Source organism: Cnephaeus nilssonii, assembly GCF_951640355.1.
Source record: "Cnephaeus nilssonii genome assembly, chromosome: 2".
Lineage (NCBI taxonomy): Eukaryota > Metazoa > Chordata > Mammalia > Chiroptera > Vespertilionidae > Cnephaeus > Cnephaeus nilssonii.
In genome coordinates this window covers 86,396,924-86,416,171 of record NC_137073.1, presented here as the reverse complement: position 1 = coordinate 86,416,171, position 19,248 = coordinate 86,396,924, and the positions used below count along the sequence as shown (strand labels likewise).

General features: G+C 59.4%; 1 protein-coding gene across 4 annotated transcripts in view; it reads left to right on the top strand.

The window, feature by feature from the left end:
• Positions 1–19,248, top strand: part of SLC12A7 (solute carrier family 12 member 7) — an 80,980-nt gene that overhangs the window by 49,298 nt on the left and 12,434 nt on the right. For 2 of the 4 annotated variants that reach the window (XM_079791032.1, XM_079791034.1), the window contains exons 2-15: positions 2,248–2,342; positions 2,871–2,993; positions 6,766–6,912; positions 8,254–8,308; positions 10,087–10,217; positions 10,501–10,742; positions 11,536–11,747; positions 13,011–13,178; positions 14,777–14,875; positions 15,471–15,528; positions 16,104–16,278; positions 17,747–17,865; positions 18,284–18,382; positions 18,915–19,034. In XM_079791032.1, the coding sequence (XP_079647158.1) occupies positions 2,248–2,342; positions 2,871–2,993; positions 6,766–6,912; positions 8,254–8,308; positions 10,087–10,217; positions 10,501–10,742; positions 11,536–11,747; positions 13,011–13,178; positions 14,777–14,875; positions 15,471–15,528; positions 16,104–16,278; positions 17,747–17,865; positions 18,284–18,382; positions 18,915–19,034 (1,843 nt within the window). Of the gene's footprint in view, positions 1–2,244; positions 2,343–2,870; positions 2,994–6,765; positions 6,913–8,253; positions 8,309–10,086; positions 10,218–10,500; positions 10,743–11,535; positions 11,748–13,010; positions 13,179–14,776; positions 14,876–15,470; positions 15,529–16,103; positions 16,279–17,746; positions 17,866–18,283; positions 18,383–18,914; positions 19,035–19,248 lie in introns of all 4 variants that reach the window. The other 2 variants (XM_079791031.1, XM_079791033.1) reach the window with 1 other exon arrangement.

The window sequence follows — 19,248 nt, the reverse complement described above, 5'->3', positions numbered from 1 at the left end:
GTGACTCTGGTGGCTGTGCCCTGGCTGCGGTGAGCTGGGGACCTGGGTCAGGCTGTCCTGGCAGACTAGCCATGGAGGCAGGGGTCCGAGATGGCCACCTGTGGGCCGTGTCCTGTGTTTCGGTTCCGTGACACCCATGGCAGGATCTGCCCTGAACAGCTGGGGGACGGTAGGTGACCCGTCAGGATTTGGAGTGCTGTCAAAACAACTCACCAGCTGTCTCCTGTGGCCCTTGTCTACACGAGCCTTTTCAGTCACTGGAACTTACAGGCCCGTGGTCAGGAGTTATATTTTAGATATTCGTCCTCAGGAGTTCGGGTGAAGCACAGAGTCTGTGGGACCCAAAAGGGATGGATTGGGACTTGAAGTTTCTGATCAGAAGGCTGAGCACCCCCTCCCCAATAGGGGCCTTTAAAAGGTCACGACAACACAAAGAAGTTATTGTCCGCAATCCCAGCCCCGCCTTGAGCCCCACTTGACCCCAAGCTGCCCTTTCAGAGGCCGCAGTCCTTACCCTCTCTTCATCAGATACACGGGCATTCGTCACACATGCAGCCCCACATTTTTTAAAAATTAGTGAAGTTTTATTGTGTAGTGAGCCATATTTAACACTAAACTCCCACTAATGGGCCATTGGGTTGTTGAGCCGGTTTATCCTTATGGAAAGAGCTGTATGTTTGGTCTGAAAGCGTCTGGTTAATGGTAGGAGGGGCGTAGAAGTGGTGCCTGCCAGAAGCCAGTGCCTGCTGTGGGTCCCCTCCCTTCCCGACAGCGGCACCCAGGCCAGGCGTCTGCCTCCCACTGCCCGTCCTCCTGCCCGGGGTGCACAGTGGAGTGAGGCCGGACTGGCTTCGCTTTCTCTGGCCTCTTTCCTCCGAGGTGGACAGGCTTCGTGTGTTGGGTTCTCAAGCCGCCTCTTGTCCTAGGGAAGTAGGTGAGAGGCGGTTGCCGTCCCTCCTGGCTGGCTGGCCGTGGGTCTGGGAGCTCTGCTGCGTCCAGGCCCTGGGTGGGGGGTTCCAGCCTTTGTGGGGGGTAAGGGGTCCAGGGTGGCACTGCGCCTGCAGGCTGGGCCCAGGCAGTGTGGCCATGACCTTGGCTTCCCCACTGTCGTGATCCGGCCTGCTTGCCCCTCACTGTAGGTGAGGTTTTCTGCATCCTGACCCCATTCTGTTTTCTTCTGAAGCAGCAAGCAGTGTTTTTGGCTTCCGGGCAGAGAGGCCACCCCCGTGCGGAGGGTATGGGGGCACTCTGTGTCAGACTCTCTGGGCTTATCTTGCACCAGGATGCCTTCCCGCCAGCCTGAGTGCCCAGCTTGCTGACCGCTCTGTCCTCTCGGCAGACTGGACGGAGGCATCCTGGCCCAGGGCCTGGGGCCTTAAGCCCCGGAGGTACACCTCCTGCTGTGCACATGGACTGTTCCCTCAAGGTCAGGCTATTGTCTGGGTGATGGGGGAGCCCTTCTGTAGGGGGTCCTGTAACTGAGCCTGCGCCCCCGAGGCATCCAGCTCATGTTTCACTGAATATCTGGGGGCAGTGGATGAGAAAGTGCAGCCGGGTAGGTGTGAATTCCCCACGTGGGGACCAATGTGTGTGTGGGGGGGACACAGGGGTCTTGTGTGTGTGTGTAGGGGGGGGAACATAGTGATCTGATTAACCTGTGCTGCCTTTCCTGCCTGGGTTTTGGGTTGGCAGGGATGGGACCCTCGCTCCCCTCTGTTTGCCAAGGACTTTCCCTGGCTGCTGAGTGGCTCCATGGTTCGCTGTGTGGTATTGGCTGAGGGTCACCCGGGCTCTGGCCTGTCGCACCTCCATGGTGGATGGTAGCCCGGTCCTGCCCTGGGCTGCTCAGGACCCGCGCTGAGGGAGACCCAGGACGCCTGGCTTGGCAGCATTCTGGTGCGGCGGTCACTGTCCTGTCCTGGCTCCTCGCTTCTCGGCAGCCAGAGCAGGGGGCTGGGACCCTCGTAGGCTCGCTGGGTGGGGGTCTCCGGCAGAGTGTGGTGTTGGCAGGTCACCTGCATGTCTGTGTTCCCAGAGAAGGAAGACTGGCCACACGTGGCTCTCAGAGCCGCGCGCCTCATCAGCACCCGCTCTGTCCACAGTGCCCTGTGCTTGGCTCATCTCATCTGTGGGTTCCCATCGTCTCTGGAACCCCGCCCCCCAGCCCCTGGCCTGCCGCTCCCCTGGTTCCCTGTGGCCTCCACCTCCTATCAGCTCCTGAAACTGACCCGAGCTGTTTCCCAGCAGGAGATGGACAGTCGAGGGAGAGCAGCCCCATCATTAACAATGGCGACATGGAGCGAGAGAGTTTCTTTGAAGGAAAGAACATGGCACTTTTTGAGGTAAGTTGCACTTTCTCCTGCAAGAAGCAGGGGTCAGGGTAGTAGCTGTGACTTGGATAAGTAAAGAGGTCGTGGTCTCGTGACCTCCTAAGAGTGGACTGAGGGGCTGGGCCGCCGGACTGGACACCATGTGGGGGGAGCTGGTGGCCGCCCCTGTCCCACAGCCCTTACACCATGTGTCCCCTTGGCCGACACCTCCCCGTGAGGGGCTTAAAGAGGCTGAATCCTGGGCCATCTTGGAAACCCTCATCTCCCTTGCTGGGTGGGTGGCCCTGTTCAACATGTCCTGGAGCCTGACCTCTGGCCCCTGACCCCTGACTTCAGACCTGTTGTGACCGGGGCTGGCTGTCGCATTTTAGATTTGTGGGCTCCAGGACCAGGGGCCGAGCTGGGCTCCAGATGGCCCTGGAAATAGGCTTCCTGGAGTGTCCACACGGCAGGATCCCTGCTGGGTGGTTGACCTGGTCGGTTTGGGAGTGTTTTATTTTGGGATCTGGGTGACTTATTTCATATCTTGGTTCCAAACAGGAGGAAATGGACAGTAACCCCATGGTGTCCTCACTCCTCAACAAGCTGGCCAACTACACCAACCTGAGCCAGGGCGTGGTGGAGCACGAGGAGGCCGAGGAGAGCCGAAGGCGCGAGGTCAAGGTACCAGCCCCCTGTACCCCCCGGACCTCCCAGGACCCCTCAGGGCCTCCTCTCCTTCCCTTGGTTTTTCAATGATGGGACAGTTGGTCTCTTACCATTTTCCTAGGAATTTTGTTTCTTAGGGAATATTTCTAGGAATCTATCCTAAAAATAAGCAGATCTGCCATGAGGATTCGTGCAGAAAGAGGTTCTTGGGGAGAATGTGTAAGATCCACTTGGGAACCATGCAGGCACCCCTTGGGGGCTGGTGGGTTGTGCGTGGCTCCAGGACAGAACAGCCAAAGGCAGTTTTCACTGCTTAGGGCGATGTTGACTAGTATATGGGTGCAGATGAAGCCACAATTGAGGGTCTTTCTATGGGAGAATGACGAGTGATTATTCGTTTCTTCTCACTTCCCTTTACTTTTTAAATTCTCTTGCAATAAGTATGTGTTACCTTAAAATCAAAGATTCAAGCTAAAAATTAAAAATATGTAACCACCAGAGGCGTCCCCGCAGTGCAGGCCGCAGCTTCCAGGGGTCCTGACGCGCCATCTCTCTTCCTGCCTCTGAAACTGACGGAAAGGCTGTTTCCCATGTCTTGGCAATAGTTCTCTTCTGTTCACCTTTTCTGCAGATGGCTCGCAAAGGGTGGGAATTGGCTTTTCTCTATTTTAAATGGTGATTCTCCCCACCACTGTCCCCCATTGGCTCTGAGAACACCAGGGGAAGGACGCTGAGTCCTGAAGGGAGGGGCTTGTGAATGGGGCTGTGGCCTGTCGAGCAGGACAGAAGGCTGTCTGGCACTTTCTGCAGTGTTCTGCCAGCTGGGTGGGACGGCTGGGTGACCCCACAGTGCTGAGCTGGGACAGAGTGGGAGGGGGCTCGACGGCTGCCTTTCTGCCCATCTCTTCCCCACCCCAGTGTCCCCCTGCCCATTGGGCCAGTGCTGGGGCGGAGGTGCCGGGAGCCAGTGTCCACACGGCCTTGCTCCCTCCCCCTCCAAGTGCCTCTCTGTGCCTGTGTCTGGCCTGACCTTGGTCCCCTTGGGCTCCGAGCCAAGGCCTCTTCTCTCCGCCCTCGGACTGTAAACCCAGCAGGATTAACACAGGTTCCTGACACTCGAGGGCATTGGCTCCTTGTATTCCAGAAGAACCGCTCGTTCAGGATGGAAGTAGTAGGCGGGGGACATGGGACATGAGACGTGGCCTCTGTGTCCAGCCGTGTTGACCTTCCTAGGCACAGGGCAGTGGCCTCTGCAGCAGAGGTGTGTCTGGGTGCATCTTTCCTGGTCCCCCTGCCATGATTTTCCTGGCTCCTTGGGAGCCTGTGGCCACCTTGGCTGTTCATGGAGCCACCCCCCTCCCCTAAGGCAAGGGACAGGGGACACTGACCCCAGGTGATGCTATGTGGAAGGTTATAGCTTCGGATGAATGCTCTGGGCACTGCCTGTGGCTTCACTGCAGGAGCCCAGCTGTCCGAGCACACGGCACACGTCTGTCCCTCTGTCTGCTGGAGCTGGTGTTTCAGGGAGCCGTCCATCTGCTCAGGGAAGCACGCTTTCCGCAGAGACCTGGGTCTGAATGTTGCTGTAACCCTCAGCCTCGGTGTGTGGCACCACCTGGGCCTCCGCCTGTGCTGCAGCGCCTTTTAGGCCGCGTGGCGCAGCCTGGGGGTCGCAGATGTCCTCCTGGCACAGACAGAAATGCAGCCACACCCCTTGTGAAGGTTTGGTAGAGATGTGATCTCCGTGTTCAGCCTGGTGAATCTGAACAAGCCCGTGGTTTGCACCTACTGCCAGGTCGGGATCTAGAACAGGATTGGGTTTCAGTCACAGGAGGGACGGCCACCCCGTGACCCTCAGCAGGACTGTGTAGCCAGGTGGGCAGGTTTCTGTTGGGATGAATCTCGTCGACCTGCTTAGGACTGAGTGTAGGTCCCCGGGGAAGGGAGGTGGGGGCTGCCCCTTATTGTCCCTCTGACCAACCTGACATAGGAGCTTGTTCCCAGAGATGGGTGTGTGTTCCCCCAAGGCTTCATCTCCAGGGCCTCGGAGCCGGTTGGGTGATCCTTCAAAGCTGCCTTTTATGAGAGAACTGAAGGCCGCTGTGCCCTTCCAGGGTGACTCAGGACCATGTCAGCCGCTGGGCACAGAACTGGCTCCGGGCGGGCGGGGCCCACGTGAGGCCCGGAGTCCCAGCTGCTCTGGCTGCAGGGTTTGCTTAGCCTCCTGTGGTGGTTTATTGATCTCTTCATATGTTCCCTGAGATTATAAAATAGAAGCCAGCAGTTTGTCCAGGACGGTTGTCACTGCATTTCCATTCTCACTTTTATACAATTGAAATACTCCCACTGTGTGTGTAAGACGCATAAATCCTTTTATTTACACAAAAAGCACAGTTATCCCGTGGGTGGGCGGCTTGGGAGGGGTGCGCTGGAGCTCAAGCCAGATGTTAAAGGAGCTGCCTGAGTCAGGACGCAGGATGAGTCTGTCAGGCTTTCGGACCCTGGCTCCCACTCCCCGGCTGCTCTCAGCTCATCCTCCCCAGGGCCCTAGCATCTGGGAGCTCTGTGGGCTGCCTGCACTTAGTGGCAGGTGTTCCTGTCTGTCAGCAGCTCCATTTTCACCCGAGGAGCCCATCTGCTTTCTTTAATGGGGGGTCAGCCCCCTCTCCTTGGGCGTTTGCCTTCCAGCGACCTCCCTGGGACTGGGCTGTGTCCGGGGGCGGCAGCCCCTCTCTGAGCTGCCACATGAGCTGGGCTGTGTCCTTGTTTTCCACCAGCCTTGTCATTCTCAGGAAAGCTTATCAGGTGTTTTGTGTTTTGTTTTTTTTAAATTCAGGATATTTTCTCCATGAAACAACATCTTGTCTTTGCACCCAGATGTCCCGAAATCCCAAGTGTGCTGCCTGACTGTGTGGTCACACTGGCTGTCACCCCAGGTCACAGACCGGGAGGGCCTTATCTGTCCTCTGTGGTGGGTGTAGGGCTGGCCGGCAGGCTCCTGGCCATGTCGCCACCCTGTTCTCTGGGCCGGTCTGCAAATCCCATAGTCTTTCCAGGATCAGAGCAGACATTTCCGCCAGGCCCCTCCTGGCACTGTCTGTCCCGCAGTTACCTGTGTCCAGCAGCACCCCTGCTCTGTTTCTGTACCTGCAGTGGTGGACGTGGAGGAAGGAGTGTGCCCAGGCCGCCAGTTCTCTGAACTCGCGATGGTGCCCCCTGATCTCTTCCTCCATGTGGATTGAGTCTTTGCTGATATCTGCCTGGAGTTGGGGTCCTTGCGCCTTCTGTGGTTTTAGGGAGCATGGCCATCTCATCCTCCGTGGCCCTCACTTCTCCTCATATTGTGGTCTCCTGAGGGTCTGGAACCCAGAGCTGCAGTCGTGATACACAGAGCCTGGAGTCTTTTGCTCCCACCTTTTCCCAAACTTTCCCACCATCCTGCCATTCCCCTCACAGAGGAGGGAGGCCCAGCCGGCTGCTCCCTGCTCTGCTCCCTGGCGATGATGTGGCTCTGGTCTCTCTCAGAAGACCACCCTGCTCCCAGGCAGCCAGGGTTCTGCTCTGGAATCTCCTGGAGTTTCCATTCATTCTGGGGTGTGCTTCCCCTCAACCATTTTCCCAGGTCCAGGCAGCTGAAGCTTTCCGCCCTCGCCAGTTCCTTTCCTTGTCCTCCTGTTCCTGGGACCTCTGTCTGGGGCCTGAGGGTGTAGCCGGGGCTCCCAGAGGAGGGGTCCCCGGGGAAGGCGCTGAGGTTGGCCTCCCCAGAACCGCTGTTCTCTCTCTTCAGAACCCAGGCATGGGCACCTTCATCGGAGTCTACCTGCCCTGTCTGCAGAACATCCTCGGCGTGATCCTCTTCCTGCGCCTGACGTGGATTGTGGGCGTGGCCGGCGTCCTGGAGTCCTTCCTCATCGTGTTCATGTGCTGCACCTGCGTGAGTGGCCGAGGCTGTTTCTGGGTTTGGGGCAGTGGCAGCTGGACTCCAGGGACCCTGACCATGTGGACAGATGTGGGCTCTCCCCGGTCCACTGCTCTCTATCTGAGGTTGACCACGTGGATTCTGTCCCTGGGCGGCCTCCTCACCAGTGCCGGTGTGATCACTGGGTGTGGCCTGGGGGCTGTGACCAGGCTGTCCAACAGCCCAGAGAATCTTACTTAGTTGCACCTGCAGAAATACAGGGGCAACCGAGGGTTTTCACCAGGCACTGTCACCACGCACAGGAGTCCTGCACTTTGACCCGGTCCCTTTCCAGTTGGACTGTCTGCACATGTTCAGGGACCCCGTTTATAGGAAGGGACACATGCTTGGTAACTTGCTGAGCCCTGACCCCAGCATGTGAGACCTGCCACTTGGCCTCCGCACCTGTGTCCCTGTCTGTTAGGGACACAGTCTCTTCTGCGTTAACCTCTGGATGCTCCTCAGTGCCTCCTCCCGGCCCCGAGTTTTCCTACTTCCTTTATCGTTAGGAGGGTGATTAAGCTGTTGTGTTACCCTGTGTCACCTGGAGACGGCTGTCTAAAGAATTCAAACCATGCAGATGAGTGGGTGTCCGCGGGCCCCTCTCAGGCTACTTTCCCTGCTGCCCTGGGCTTCCCAGAGCTGTGGTGTGGTCACCTAAACCAGCGGCCGCCAACCTTTCGGACTCATGGACCACCAGTGGTCTGCAGACCACTGGTTAGCGACCGCTGACCTAAACAGCCTCACTGCATTCTCCCTGGGTCACAACATGTTTTTTTATGTTTAAGAGTCGGAAAGTGTCTGGAGTAGTGCCAGGCACACACAGAAAGGGATACAAAGCAGGATAGTGGGGTGGGGCCTTGCTCAGGTGGCAGACACGGCCCAGCAGGAACCAGGGCACAGTGGTCACCGGGGCCTTCGCTTTCCAGGCTGTTCCTGCTGGTCCTTAGGTTCTAAAATAGTTACTCCCCAACCCATGGGTGTGGCTGCTTCCTGAGCAGGTGGGCACCTTGTACCCCATGGGGGGTGGGCACCCAGGTAGAAGCTGGCCCTTCAGAGCTGGACGGGGTCCTGAGTCAAGTGTTTTCTGGGCAACCTGTGGGAGCTCAGTTTGGGAGATGGGTGGGAGCAAACGCGGGGTTGGGGCTGCAGTCCTGTCTGAAGCTCTGCCTGCTGGTTCCTCAGCAGCCCTTTTGTGATCACACTGGGAGCAGGCAGCTGGGCCTGCTGGGCTCTGGCCCAGGCCTGCTGCTGGGCTCTCATCGCTGGGCGGCCCTCAGAAGTGCTCTTCTAAAAGGGTCACCTGTCTTTTTGCAGACGATGCTGACGGCCATCTCCATGAGTGCGATTGCCACCAATGGCGTGGTCCCAGGTGAGGGGGTGCTGGAGGCTGGGTTGTCTGAAACGAAGCCTGCCTTTTGTGAGTAGGAACTGAGCGGAGCCCTGCCTGGGCTCCGTGCATGCTCCACTTTCATTTTGGCGATGACCTTGACATGAACCCTTCACCCAAGGCAGAAGGTGAGGCAGGAAGTGGGGCTCGGTCCCAAAAGGCCTAGTGTGGACATGTCCTTACCACCTGGAGGTTGCTGCCGGTCATTCATGTCTGAGCACAGAGATCTCCATGTCTAGAGGGGTCGGGTGGGTAGGAGAGGTACGTCCTCAGCCTGGCCAGGCCCTTCCAGAAGCTCTGTCGGCAGTGACCTTGCCTTTGGGCAGTGATGCTCACACAGCTCTTGCCTCTCACCTGCAGGAGGACTCTCGAGGCATAGTGCCCCTGGTGTCCCGGGGCCTCTTCCCCATGTCTCCCCTGAGGGCATGGGCTTTGCTAAGACTAGGGTAGGGGCCTGATATACGGCTGGTCCCCCAGCGCCTTCCGGAGTGCTCAGAGGCTGCTGTGCAATTGGGATTCTCTTCAGAGCGGGAACCATCAACACCCCCAAGATTTTTTCTTGTCAAACATGCCTTTGCTGTCTGGACAAGAGGCTGGCGTTTTATGACCAGCTGTATCCCTTTGATTTTGAAGTTTAATCCCCACAAACCATCATTCTCTTTTTAAACCAACAAAACTGAAGGGCCACAGGCTTTGTTTGTTGCTTCTGACGCTGTCTGACCAAGGGGTTGGAAAAGGGAGGGGCTGCCTGGGTGATGGGGGCTGGGGGCGGGAGGGCGGGGCTCTGGTCTGCAGGCGGCACTGGTGTTTGAGCCCTGAAATCATGACTGTTTGTTTTCCCCCTTTTGGCAGTGTAGCTCCCATCCCTCGGAGGCAGTGCCCACAGGGCAGTGAGCTCAGCAGGTGGGCCGGTGCTGCGCCCAGTTTGTGCCTGAGGCTGTGTGGTCTCTCAGGAGCAAAGGTGCTGGCACAGGTGCCTCTAGTGTATTTGGCACCTGGATTCAAGGAACTGAAACGGTGCCCCCTTGTGCCCCTGCAGCTTGTGCAGCCTGTGTGTATAAGTGAGGTCCAGCATGTTTTGCACCCCAAGTCCTTGAATAGCGGCCCCTCCCCCAGAACTTCCCAGGCCTCACAAGGAGCAGCAGCCGTGGAGAAGCCGTCATCCCGCTGGCCATCCTCCTGCTGGCCGTCCTCCCCTGGCCATGGAGCGTGAGCCCCTATGAGCTTACTGGCTGGACATGGGGACCAGTCTCCCTTCGCTTGACGTCCAGCTGGGAGGCGGCACCGACTCTCAGTGCTGAGGAGGAGGTGTGACCCGCTCGCGTGGAGAGATGATTCTAGTGGCAGATTGGCTTTTAGGTTTGCTTTTCAGAGAGAACGGCATGCCCTGAGGAGTCCTTCAGGCTCTCCAGAGTCACCCATGGTCTCCTGGTCGTGTCTGAGGGTGGACTCGCTGTCCGACGGAATGGCCAGGGACCGATCTGTGGGGCATGGGTGTCAGCTGCGTGCTGGGGGTGACACAGAAGTGAAGCTGAAGCAGCCCTGGGTTCTCGGGCCTTTTGGGGCAGAAGTTAAGAGGATGCAAGTGTTGGTTTTACATCAAAATGTGCGGACTTACGGGCTCTGCCCCCTGCTTGTGGCTGTTTTCCCCCAGGACCTGTTTGGTCACAACTGCCAGGGCCGCTGTCTGTTCCGTGAAGTCCACATTCACGGTACGCGATGTGTCCTTAACCCCATTTCCTGTTTGGCGTTTTTTGCAGCTGGTGGCTCGTATTACATGATATCACGGTCCCTGGGGCCGGAGTTCGGGGGGGCCGTGGGCCTCTGCTTCTATCTGGGCACGACCTTCGCAGGGGCCATGTATATTTTGGGGACCATTGAGATTTTTCTGGTAAGTGCTTTGTTTTGGGCTGGTTCCCCTTGCCTGGCACCGACCCCAAGGGCAGAGCTTCTTGCAGGCCTTTCTTCTCAGCTTTTGTTATGTACCCGAGGGTCCCTTGTAGATGCATTCTGGTGGTGTGGGGGCCCTTAGGGAAGGAGGGAGCCCAGCGCTAAGCCCCCCCCAGAGAAGGGCCCTTCAGAAGGTTGTGTCTGGCCCCGTCCCTCTCCCCATGTGGCCATCCCCTAGGCAGGGATGGATAGGCAGCCCTTCTTGACCTGCCGTGTCCCCACAGACCTACATCTCCCCTGGCGCATCCATCATCCACGCCCAGTCGCCGGATGGCGAGGCCGTGGCCATGCTGCACAACATGCGAGTGTATGGGACGTGCACCCTGGTCCTCATGGCCATGGTGGTCTTCGTGGGCGTCAAGTACGTCAACAAGCTGGCCCTGGTGTTCCTGGCCTGTGTGGTGCTGTCCATCCTTGCCATCTACGCCGGCGTCATCAAGACCGCCTTCGACCCGCCGGACATCCCGTGAGTCCCAGCCTTCCGTCAGGGGTCCTTGTCCTCGGTCCTCAGCTTGGGCCAGGTCTGTAAGGATACAGTGTTTCCTGGTTTGTAATTGATGGCATGACAGCGGGGCCCGGGGTGGTGGGGCCGTGTGTCTGGCAGTCTTACCTTCTTCCCCCGGCATCGGGGATGAGCAGTCAGGCTGCTTTTGTAGCCAGCCACCTGCAAGGCCAGGACGGGAGGTTTGGCGAAGGCCCAGGGGCGTATCGGTTGGCTGGCGTCCCGGAGGACGGTCAGGCAAACTCATCTCCTCCTGGCTGTGGCCTGCTCCCCTAGTCCTCATGAAAACCCTCAAGTGGGTTCTCCCCTTGTCCCCCTTTTGAATGAGGACACTACGTCACAAGGAAGTGGCCCTAGGTCACAGAGCGAGTGAGCGAGCTGGTGGTACGGCTGGTGCTCAGGCATCAGGTTGCCCACTGGCCTGGGTAGGGGCGACCGGGAGGGGGCTGGCACCCAACCCCCTCCTGGCCCCTGCACTTTGCTGTCTCCATGTGGAGGGAGCCACCTGGGTGGGAATAGTCCCATTCACTCCAGGACAGACCGTCCCTCAGCCCCACACTGCATGAGAGCTGGACTCCTGCTTAAACGCTGATTTCCAGCAGCTCATGCCACTGTTCCCATCGTGCTAAACGGAGAGTGTCAGCAGCTACTAGCAGGCCCCCCCCCAACCCCCCAAACCTCCACCGTCACTGAAGAAAGTGGTGGGAGTCATTTCGCAGGTCCCGTACGTCCCCTCATGCCCCCGCTCCCGCTCCAGGGTCTGTCTGCTCGGGAACCGCACGTTATCGAGACGCAACTTCGACGTCTGTGCCAAAGTCCTCACCACCAACAACGGCACGGTGACCACCGCGCTCTGGGGCCTCTTCTGCAACAACTCCATGCCCAGCGCCATCTGCGACGAGTACTTTGCCCAGAACAACCTCACGGAGATTCAGGGAATCCCCGGCGTGGCCAGCGGCGTCTTCCTGGGTGAGTGCCCAGTGGATCTCAGTGGGGCCAGTTGTTCAAAGCCCAGTCCCTGGGAGCCTGAGCGGCTGCCCGGTCCCTGGTTGTGTCACCCCTTCCTCGATGCTGCTCTGCCAGGGCCTCTGTTTGCCCTGCTTCTCCCAGGCCGTAGATGCAGCCGCTTGTGGAGGCCAACGGGTCAGGGGCTCCATTGGATCCTTTTGCTTTAGGATTTCAGAGCAGCTCTGTTAATAAGGGGAGTAATTAACCAGTGGGGACTGGTTTTTCCTGTCTCTTGAGTTCTTCTGTGATGAGAAATTGGGCTTGCCGCTGGCCCCCTTCCCCCCCCAATACCAGGAGAGAGGCCTGACTTTGTATGGAAGAGGAAGTGGAATAATCCTGGGGCTGTGATCACTGGGTCCCTAGCTGTCCGTCCCGCGGTAGATGGATATCACGGGTCCCTCTGAGGCTGTGATGACAGTGGGTGTTGGGGGGAGGTGGGGGCTATACTGCGTTGAGATGGGTCAGGGCTGCACACACCCACACATCCCTCAGCCTGAGATCCTGATGCTCAGAGGCCCCTGGCTAGTGGCCCAGCCCCGACTTCTGGGTTCTGGCAGAGCAAGACCCTTGGGGGGGCAGCCGTTCACAGGTCACTCAGGAGGGTAGTGGTGGAGACAGGGTGCCCTGCTCTGAGGGAGCAGGGATAGGTGGAAGGTGGGAGAGAGACATAGAGATGACCTAGGGGGTTGGGGGTCTCTGTGGGAGGACGGGATCCATGTTGGGGGGAGAGGGCCCTGAGGGGGAGGGCTCTGCAACAGGGGACCCTTCAGGGGGTTTTGGAGGAAAAGGGGGTCTGTATGGAGAGCGGGCCTACAGGCTATAGCCCAGCCAGCTGGGATCTGCCCAGGGGTGCATTTGCACAAGTAGGAGGTGGGTCCAAGGTGGCACCTCAATTAATTGTATGTGGGGCTGGGGCCATCGCTGCCCCTGAGGGGTCCTTTATCAGTGAGGCGACCTGTGTGAGGGGATTGCTGTCTGACCCTCCACTTGGAGACCTCCCCCCAGAGCCTCCTAGGACACGTTTGTTCAAGGGAAATCTGCAAATGTGTCTGTAGGACCGAAATCTTTCATTCAGTGACTAGTGAACAGTCCTCAGAGGTCAGTTTCTGAGTTTGATGCCCGGTGTGAAGTTTGAGCATGCCAGGCGCATCTGCTGGGCCTCCGGATGGCGGGAGCCCCGGTGGAAGGTTCCAAAGTTCTGTGACCCATCCTTTCCCCCCACAGATAACCTGTGGAGCGTGTACACGGACAAAGGCGTGTTTGTGGAGAAGCAGGGCACGCCCTCGGTACCGGTGCCAGAGGAGAGCAGAAGCAGCAAGCTGCCCTACGTGCTCACCGACATCATGACCTATTTCACCATGCTGGTCGGCATCTACTTTCCCTCCGTGACCGGTGAGGCCGCGGGCACTCCAGCGGGCCAGGCCGGCTCTTCCCTCAGCTCTAACGTAGCCAACCCTGTCCCCCTCCCCCGCCCCGTTTTCTTTCCTGTTTGGCTCAAGAAAGGAGTTGCAGTCTGCTCCCCGTCTGTTCTGAGTGGGGAGCGCAGGAAGCCGGGTGGTTTCAGGCAGCTTTGTTCTGCGCTCTCCTGAGCGGCCAGGGTTATTAGCAGTAACTTTGTGACGCGGCATGGCCTTGCTGAGACACCCGGTGCGCGATTAGGTGGCGCCTAAGAGTGAGCACGGAGAGCTGTTAGTGGCCAGCGCTGCAGCCATCCTGGTCCTTACAAGAGTCAGCTGGCCTCTGGGAGGGCCCTCAGTGTGTGAAAGTCCCTCATCTTGCCAACATAGACATGTACATATGCACATGTGTGTGCACACACACAGGTTCACACACACACTGCTCCTGGAGACCACCTCCCACCAGGACACCCCTCATCCTGACCCCCACAGAACAGAAGCCTGACACACCAGTAGCTGCGGTGTGTCTGTCCCTCTGGTCCCTGTCTAGGTCGGCCACTGGCTCCCACTGCAAGCCTGTCTGCACTCTGGGAGGCTGGCCTGCCAGGGGCCACTCCCCTGCTCCTCTGTACTTCATCTCAGCTTGTACTAACCATGGGGTTTATAGGTAGGGGTGCTTCTTTTTAGTCTCCCCTCAAAGGTGGGGTTATGGACTCACTTTGGTGAGTGGTGGGGTGTGGATCTGGCCCCTGGGGGTCTTTGTCCTGTCCCTCACCCCCCCCCCCCCAATCTGTCAGTATAGGACGTGTTCTGGGATGGCAGCAGATCCGGTGGGTGGAGAGCGTGGGAACATCCTCTGTGGATGCAGGTGTTCCCCGAGCCTAGTGGCACCTGTCTGTGGGCGCTGCACCAGCACACCCACCCAGCACTGCCTTTCTAAGCTCGTTGTCACATAGGTCACACCTAGAATACGCTCATGAGGCGCTCAACAAACCTGCCAGCGGCTGGCGTTTCTTTGAGCCCAATTGGAGTCATTTTACTCTCTGTACCAAAGGGAGGGAGGGAGCCTCGAGGGCGTAGGCAGTGCCACACCCACGTTCGGAGTAGCAGGACTGCACCCCGAGTGGAGTCAATGCGAGGAGGCCTCGATTTACTGTAGGGTCACCTTATAGTGCTTGATTCAGACCTGGCTCCGTGAGGAATTCAGCATTTAGCATCCTTGTCCTGGGAGTTTCTGATCGAGCCACCTGGATTTACCCAATCTAAGAGGGAAGTGAGGTCAGAGCCTGGTGCACCCGGAGGTTGCCTCTGGCTTTGGTGTCAACGGCAAGTGTCTGGGTTGAGCCTTGCTCTGGTCTCGACTGTGACGTAGCTCATGGTGGGATTCGCTGTCCCCGTGGAGAGTGTGGGGGACACTCGGAGCCTTTCCCAGGTGCCCGCAGCAGCCGTCCCACATCCACACAGTGATGGGCTGTGCTCTTTGAGGCCTGGCCTGGGGACAGCGGCCCCACGCAGGTGTGGTCTTCAGCTCACGTCTCTGCAGCTGAGGCCCCGGCTGCGTCCATCCTGACAGATGCCTGTCTGTCTCTGCAGGCATCATGGCGGGCTCGAACCGATCTGGGGACCTCAGGGACGCCCAGAAGTCGATCCCCACAGGGACCATCCTGGCCATTGTGACCACATCTTTCATTTGTATCCTTAAAGGGGTCAAGGTGTGGGGGGCGCAGGCGCAGGCACTGTCCGTCACGCCCTCCGCGGCTCGCTGCTGTGCCATCCGCAGCTTGGGTGAGCCGCTCTGGTTTGGGCGAGTTCTGATCACATCCGTCCCTTAGAGAGGGACCTTAGGGGCTGATGTGACACGAGAACATAAAACACGACACCTGGCACCACCTCCAGTCGGTTACGGAATGTGATACTGTGTGTAAACTACAGACAGTAACCACGTTACCACATGCCGTGTACCACAGATGTTGGTAACACGGATCTGCGTGTGTATCACGTAACGGTCACACACACGTGCTCTAGTCAGTTTTACCCACGGTGTCACGGAGGTGCCAGTGCAGCCTTTCCTCTCACCGCAGCGGTCACATGCAGGCCTGCCCGACCTCCCTGACCTGAGGCCCCGTCCCGTGGAGCCAGAGCTCAGCAGTGAGGAAGGTGCCCGAGGGCCACAGGGACAGGGCAGTGCCAGAGTGGGTGGGCAGGCACAGGGTGCTCCAGGCCCGTCTGCGGCCAGGGCCCTGCTGCCAGCGCGTGGCGCCCACTGCTTCCTTGACGTGAGCCACAGACCTCTCCTGCATCATGCTTTTCGGGGCCTGCATCGAAGGCGTGATCTTGCGAGATAAGTATGTTGGTTTTTATGTGCAATTTCTGGGGACAGAGTCGGTTTTCTTGAGTGACTTTAGCTTTGAAACGGAGATCACTCAGGACTTCACACTTCTCGTGTAGAGCAATAGGCCCCCGTGGTCCCTTTGTTCAGGTTCTGTTTGGTCTGATGTGTCTGTCCATCCTGCTCCTGCTGGGAGACCACAGAGTCACCTCAGACCTGACAGAGCTGGGGGTGCAGGGGATCCTGGGAGAGGCATGGGGAACCCGGTTGGCCCCACCACCGCTCAGTGGAAGAGCGGCCAGTGCCCCAGGCTGTTGCCCATGAACCTGCTTTCTGGTAGCTGTGTGTCCATCCGCCCCTCGGGTGTGAGGGCTGCAGGTCCCTGACAGGCCGTGCCACTGTCTGTCACTTGCAGGAGTGACAGTGGCCTCATGGACCCTGGACGGGCCGACCATGGCTTCCTGGGGGCCCTCAGGGAGCAGGGCCCGTGCGTTTACTTGGGGGGAGTGCTGTTGTGCCCACTCAGCAGCTGGGAAAACGTTTAATCTTCAGCTCATGTTTTCAATATGCACCCCGCCGCCCCTCCCACAGGTTCGGGGAGGCGCTGCAGGGGAACCTGGTCATCGGCATGCTGGCCTGGCCGTCGCCCTGGGTCATCGTCATCGGATCCTTCTTCTCCACCTGCGGCGCCGGCCTGCAGAGCCTGACGGGGGCACCGCGCCTGCTGCAGGCCATCGCCCGAGACGGCATCGTCCCCTTCCTCCAGGTGAGCGGCTGCCTGCAGGTTTGGGGCTCCCTTCCGAGAGTGGGACCCCAGGAAGGAACATGTCTGGAGGGTCCCGTCCCCGAGGTTCTGCCCCAGAGCACAGTCTCTACGGTTAAAGGTGGTGGGAAGGGCCCCTGTCCCCACCTCCAGCCGGCAGCCCCCCACAGACAGTCACTGGGCTGAGGGCACGGGTGCGGGGACAGAGGCAGCCCCTCACCGCCCTGGGCTGGCAGAGCGGTTCACAGGCGTGGCTGTGGGAGCCTCCTCTTCCCAGGGGGCTGGCATGTGTCCCGTGGGACTTTGTGCCCAGGACTGCCCCCCTGTGACGACGAGGGCCATGGAGTCCGGAGCCCCTGCTTCCTCCCGTTGGGCCTGACGCCTCTGGGAGGAACTTGGGGCCGTTGATGTGTTAGTGCCCTGGTGCCACATGACAAGGGCCGCACACACGGGGCTTAGACAGCACAGGCTGAGCCTCTCCCAGGCTGGAGGCCAAAGTCCAAGGTCAGGGTGTCTCCGGCTTCCTCCTGAGGCCTCTCCTTGGGGTGCAGACGGCCTCTTCTCCCTTAGTACTCACATGGCCACCCCTGTGTGTGTCTGTTCTGCTCTCTGTACAATGACCCCAGTCAGATTGGATCAGGGTCCAGCCCAGTGACCTCAACTCCAAACATGGTCTTGTCCTGAGGTGCTGGTGCATTTTGGGGACACACCGACCTTCATATTTATCGAGCATCTGAGGCTAGCGTGTCGCTGTGGCCCAGCGTCTGCCGTTCTCACGTCGTTTCCTGAAACCAATCCCAGCAGACTCGGGTTTCTTCCCCTTTCACGGCTTCTGTCTGTCCGCTCAGGAGAGACAAAGTCGTGGAGGGTGCACTGCCGGCCCGGGGACCGTGCTGGACCGTCGGGAGGTGGCCCCGGTGTTGGGGAGCCCCACCTTGGACCCCCCACCCCCCCACCCCAAGGCTTAGCTGGTCTGCGTTTTGTGTTTTGTTCTGTCTCTGCCGCATGCTCAGTTTCCCTTCCCAGAATCCTGGGCAGCGGGCAGTGTGTGGGAAGAGCTTCTCAGGCCTGGTGTCTGAGCATGGGGCAGACCTTCTGGAAGGTGCTGCCGCCCACATGGCTGTGGGTGAAGGTCCAGGCGCCTTGCAGGGAGGTCCTTGCAGAATTCTTTCCCCTGAGGCTGGGCTTAGGATCCCAGGAGACCCCCATCCGACATACTGGGTGTTGCCCTGTACCCTGGCAGCCCCCTGCCAGGGCCCTGGGTCTGACGGCACGCAGCTGCTGGCTGCCCCACCCGCTCTGGGTGTCAGGTTTTCTTCCCGGGCCCCGGGGTAGGGTGCAGGTGCGTCATGGAAATCCACTTCTCCGTACGTTGCATCTCTGAGGCCCTGTGGGTTGGACCAGCCGACTCCAGGCGTTGTTCCTGCGGCCATCGGCCCTGGCCCCAGCCCACGTGCCCTTCTCCCTGCAGGTGTTCGGCCATGGGAAGGCCAACGGGGAGCCCACCTGGGCCCTGCTGCTCACGGCCCTCATCTGTGAGATCGGCATCCTCATCGCTTCCCTGGACAGTGTGGCCCCCATCCTCTCCATGTGAGCTGCGCACGGGCACGGCAAGGGCATACGGAGACCAGGCGTGGGGATGTGGTCACCACTGTGGCCACTGCGTGAGGCCCTGTTCTCAGGGCTGGCCTCCCGCTCAGGGACCACAGACAGGGATGGGCCCAGGGGCCCAGGTGATTATGGTGTGGGAAGTGATGTGGATGAGGGGCCAGGGAGGCCCGAAGGAGGGACAATGATGTGGATGGTGGGACAAGGAGACCCCCACAGGAGGGACAGTGATGTGGACAAGGGGGGCAGGGAGACCCCGCCCCCCCCGCACTGGAAGAGGAGTGATGTGGACGAGGGCCTCACGGGAGGTGGTAGGCAGGGACTCCCGCAGGACAGAGCAGATGCTGGGACCACCGTGGGACCTGGCTCAGCTCCTCTGATGCTGCTTCTTGGACCCCAGGTTCTTCCTCATGTGCTACATGTTTGTGAACCTGGCGTGCGCTGTGCAGACCCTACTGCGCACCCCCAATTGGCGCCCACGCTTCAGATACTACCATTGGTAAGACTGCTACCTGTCAGGCTACGCTGGGGGGGGGGGGGGGGGTGTGCACAGTGCATCTGCCAGGCCAGCTGCTGCGGGGCCCTGGTTGTCCTTCGTGGAAGCCCCCAGCCAGGCTGGTGAGGACGGCGTGCCTGTGTTTGTCACCTGGGACGCCCACTGTGGGCAGCCCTTGTGTTCATGTGGGACTCAGGCTGCTGGGTCTTGTGTTCCCTGGGTGTCAGGTGCTGGGTTTCGTGCCCAGCGGGGTGCAGAGAGCCTTGGGGAGCAGAGTGGGCTCAACACAGTTGAAAAGCCAGGGCTTCGACAGGTGTCGTCAGGCCGTTCCAGCCCTCAGAGCCAACTCAGGATGGAGGCATCCCTGCCGGTTTTTAGGAGTAACTAAAAGAAAGGTTTTCACTAAGGGACCAGTCCTGTTTTTGAGGCAGCGGCTCAGATGCTAGTTTGGGGCATGGGACAGGGTCGGGGTCCGGGCCGGGGCATGGACTCTGGTCCCCACTTGCGGCCATTGGATGACCACATACTCCCCCAGGACGCTGTCCTTCCTGGGCATGAGCCTGTGCCTGGCACTGATGTTCATCTGCTCCTGGTACTATGCCCTGTTCGCCATGCTCATCGCCGGCTGTATCTACAAGTACATCGAGTACCGAGGGTGAGCTCTGTGGGCCACACGGCCGCCGCGGTCACAGGGTCCCTGCCAAGCGGGGCGTGTTCTCAGAGGGGGGGCCGGGGCGCTGGACCGGAGGGTGCAGAGGGACCTGGGCAGGATCTCCGCTGCAGCCATCGTCCTATCAGTGGACAGGTGGAGAGCTGCCACGTCTGCTGTTGTCAACTGATTCCAAGTTTGTGAGACACAACGTGAGGTT